The 3,646-nt window shown below is 45.0% G+C and overlaps 1 protein-coding gene across 1 annotated transcript; it reads right to left on the bottom strand.

The window, feature by feature from the left end:
- Positions 1-17: 17 nt before the first annotated feature.
- tmem88b (transmembrane protein 88 b) lies at positions 18-3,316 on the bottom strand. The gene is made up of 2 exons (XM_031838528.1): positions 2,915-3,316; positions 18-773 (listed from the first exon to the last, which is right to left on the bottom strand). Exons 1-2 carry the CDS (start codon positions 3,308-3,310, stop codon positions 489-491), a joined length of 681 nt encoding a protein of 226 aa, XP_031694388.1. The 5' UTR covers positions 3,311-3,316; the 3' UTR covers positions 18-488.
- Positions 3,317-3,646: the final 330 nt, after the last annotated feature.

Genomic DNA, 3,646 nt, shown 5'->3' with positions numbered 1-3,646 from the left:
TGTGTGTGTGTGTGTGTGTGTGTGTGTGTGTGTGTGTGTGTGTGTGTATGCATATATATATGTGTATCTATCTATCTATCTAGTTACAAAATTCCAGTAACAGCCGATGTGTCCAGTGGAATAATGCCAACAAATACCTTAGTAGTTATTATTTTTTATTCATTTGTAATTATACCAACAATTACCTTAGTACACCATATATATTGTTTTCCTGAACAATCGATAATGTTGCTCTGAAGTTAAGACCTGGATGTAAGCCATTACTCAGTATGTGTAGCTAGTCTTCCAGGATGTTCAGCTGGTTGTTACAGTAATTGCCATTTATAACTTCCTCCCTTCTCTGGTGGTTTATCTGTTCTTCACATCCATTGCCTTTTAGTCATCCCATACAACCCCCACCCTGTCCTCTTGTTCAGTTCCCTTCATGTTCTTCATCTGATGGTCTTCCTCACCCCCTCCCTTCTCTCCCCCTTACTTCCATCTCCAGCTCACACCCAGACCTTTCCCTTTCCGCCACCATCGGCTCCATCTCGGCCTCCACAGCAGCCGGTGCCCAGGCCACGGTGTCGGGTGGCCGGCAGGTTCTTGTACACGGCCCGGCTGTACGGGATGAAGCACAGGCCCAGCTGGAGGTGTCGGGCTAGGCGGCAGTATGCGGCCAGCGCCAGCACCAGCAGAGGGGTGACCAAGAGGAAGCCCACCACCAGCAGAGCCACGCAGCCTCCGTCAGTCAGCAGGTCCGAGCAGTAGGGGGTCGTCCCATGAGGGCGGACCTGGTGGGACGAGAGGAGAGAGACGGCGGTTGGAATGATATGGCCGCAGGCAGGATGCTGTAGAGGCAAGTTTGTTATGTAACCGCTGTTTCACCTGTATCAACATTTTCTCAACCAGGTTAGTAATCCATTTTTCAGGAATGTGCCACTCTCACAAGAGTTGCACACATCCACACCTGGAAGTTGCCCAACAAATCCACAGTCTGGGGGGGTTAAAGGCCTTGCTTAAGGGCATCATCGATAATTATCTGAATTCTTTATGATCTTGTTTATTAACGCTTGGAGAAAAACCTTCCTTCAGATCTGAGGTCAAAGGTCAAGGGGCAGCTGCAGAGCAACTTGGCCTGCAGATTTCAAAATTGGTTGGTGTTTTGGCTTGTGTGTACTTGTGTTTTTATTTTGTATCTTGAGTTATCTCTGCACACATGGAACAGCAGTGATTTAAATGCTTTTATGAAGTACAGATAAGGACGACAGATGACGCGCTCTGTGTGTTATGTGTGTCTGAGGTTAGGACAGACACCAGTAGGTAGTCTGAGACCTCTCACTCTCGCATGCACTGAATCAGTAGGTCACTCAATTTAATTTTGACAAAAATCAAACAAACTTAGGAACTTGGTAGCGACTACTGCTGATCTGTGTATAAATACACAGTATGTCAAAGCATGCATGCTTGTGGCTGAGCTGAACACTGGGGGAGTGGGAGAGGAGGTAGAAGGGTCAGGATTTCAGTGTGGGAGGGAATGGAGAGACAGCGGGCCTGAATCATCCTTATCTCTCCATGAAAGATGAAGTGAACATTCAAGTGCATGAGAAAAGTGCAGAGAGTAAATACATTTTGCAGAACTGAGCAGGCTCAGGGGGGAGAAGAGTATTTATTATGGTAGAGGTTTGATTCAATAACTTTATTGGAGAAAGTTGAGCATACACTTTTAGTAGTTATATAATATAAGGGATCTCACACTGTTGCGAAAGCTTGAAAATGGTCATTTCCAGATCTTGGTACTTGTATATGTTTTTATTGTGATGCCATCCTGACGGATGTAGACTTACAGCTGGTCAGAAAGAAATTCCAGCTGGCGTTGGAATGCAAAACATTAAGGAGGGAGGCAGGGAGGGAGTGTGGGGAAGAGTAAGCAAAATGAGCCTAAGAATGTGCTTATTTTTGCTCGTGTGAAAAATTGTGTTTGGTGTGTTTTTGGATGACTATTATAAACGGAATTCCCTCGAATAACTAGAAAATGTTCTCATTGTTGCCTGTTCATTTTGAAGAACCCTAAACACTTATCTCACCTGTCTTTATCTACTTTTCTTCTCACCCCCCTTTTTTTTCTCTCTTTTGATTCCTCCCCCTCTCTCCACTCCCAGGTCCTGGTTAATCCCTCTCTAAGCTGATGTCACATGAGGCCTAATTGTGAGGGAGCAGGGGAACAGAATCCTGGTCTCTCCGGTCATTAAGGAGGTCGTCGGCCTGCAGAAATGCCATCGGTATGCATTAAAATTCCCTGAACCGCGATGACATTTTGGGGAAGCACAGGTGAATGCTTTTTGACTAATTGGTAGAGAAGGTTGTTTTGTTTGAGTAACGTGTCTTCTTTTATGTTTTTAGCTGTCTACATCACATTCTGTGCATTTTTTTAAATATTTTGTCTGATCCCAGGAGACCTTAAATCCCCAGATGGCTACCAAACAGTCTTTTAAAGTTTTTGGTTTTGATGCCTGGCTCCCTAGACTCCTGACCCCTCAGCCCCTCCAGTTCTTACATCTCCTCAACATCTGAAAGAACCTCAGACTTATCAGATTATAAAACTTCTCATCGCTGGTGGAGCCAAACTCCACCCTAAGCCCCGGGCACAACTGTTTGGAACTTTTGGATCAAAGTTATGAGATTAGGACTTTTAGATGTTATATAAAAAGATGGATGTAGACATTTCTTTATTCCTCTCATCTTTTGTTTATGTGTAGCAAATGTGAGTCAACATTTATCCTCACGAACATGCAAACACATTTTTTACTCTCATACCAAAGGACACTGCACCAGTTTTTAAAGGGTTTTTTGATTACTTTAAATCAAAATCCTTCAACATGCATACATTTCACACTCGCTCATCCACCCTCTCCCCTATCTCCCCGTGTCTTACTGTAGAGTGGCATAGGAAGCCAAACACGACCATGATGATGGCCGGTGTCAGGATGGTCCCGAACACCAGTCCAGCGAGGCCGGCGTTGATCGTGGCGATGATCAGGTTCTGAGCCGTCACCAGCACGGAGCAGGCCCAGCAGTCCAGGGACCCCCGCAGCTCCAGAGGAGCCTCACTACCCCCACCACCGCTCTCAGCTGCAGAATACGGAGGAGGTACAACTACACGCAAAGGTGTTTCTCTGCCTCCACCCACAGCGGTGGTGGAGGCTAGTGAGTTGGAATGGTGGAGATACTGGTGGTGGTTGTTGTGGTGATGATGGTGGTGATGCGGCGGCAGTTCCTCGGACAGGTCCAAGGCCTGGTGGTGGGCCCCCTTCTCTAGAGTACCAGTCATACTTGTAGGGAACTGTGGGCGGGAAAAGAAACAAATTAAAAGTGAAGTGGAATGAGACATTTTATCAGAATCAAAGACCGAGACAGATTATGTGCCATTGCAGATGTTTTAAAACTGTTGGTCTGTTGGTTAACATGTTTGTGGGAGACGCCTCTTATGACACTGGATGAGTACAGTAGTCAGTTACACAATACTTTTGGGTAACACTTTATAATAACTACATATAATAACACTTAATTCATCATTTATAAAGCATTGTTCCTACATTAACACTCATTAGTATGCTATTCATAACAACAGTTATAAATGCTTTATTCCTGATTAATAAGCTCGTCT

Source organism: Anarrhichthys ocellatus, unplaced genomic scaffold (genome assembly GCF_004355925.1).
Source record: "Anarrhichthys ocellatus isolate YVR2014 unplaced genomic scaffold, GSC_Weel_1.0 scaffold799, whole genome shotgun sequence".
NCBI lineage: Eukaryota > Metazoa > Chordata > Actinopteri > Perciformes > Anarhichadidae > Anarrhichthys > Anarrhichthys ocellatus.
This window is presented reverse-complemented; position numbering and strand designations above follow the sequence as displayed.

What these genes read in the sequence shown, in the direction of transcription:
- tmem88b (XM_031838528.1), bottom strand. Translation starts at nt 3,310, where the DNA reads ATGACTGGTACTCTAGAGAAGGGGGCCCACCACCAGGCCTTGGACCTG. An exon ending in GCTTCCTATGCCACTCTACA is followed by an intron (nt 774 to 2,914) that starts GTAAGACACGGG and finishes TCGTCCCACCAG; the next exon opens with GTCCGCCCTCATGGGACGAC.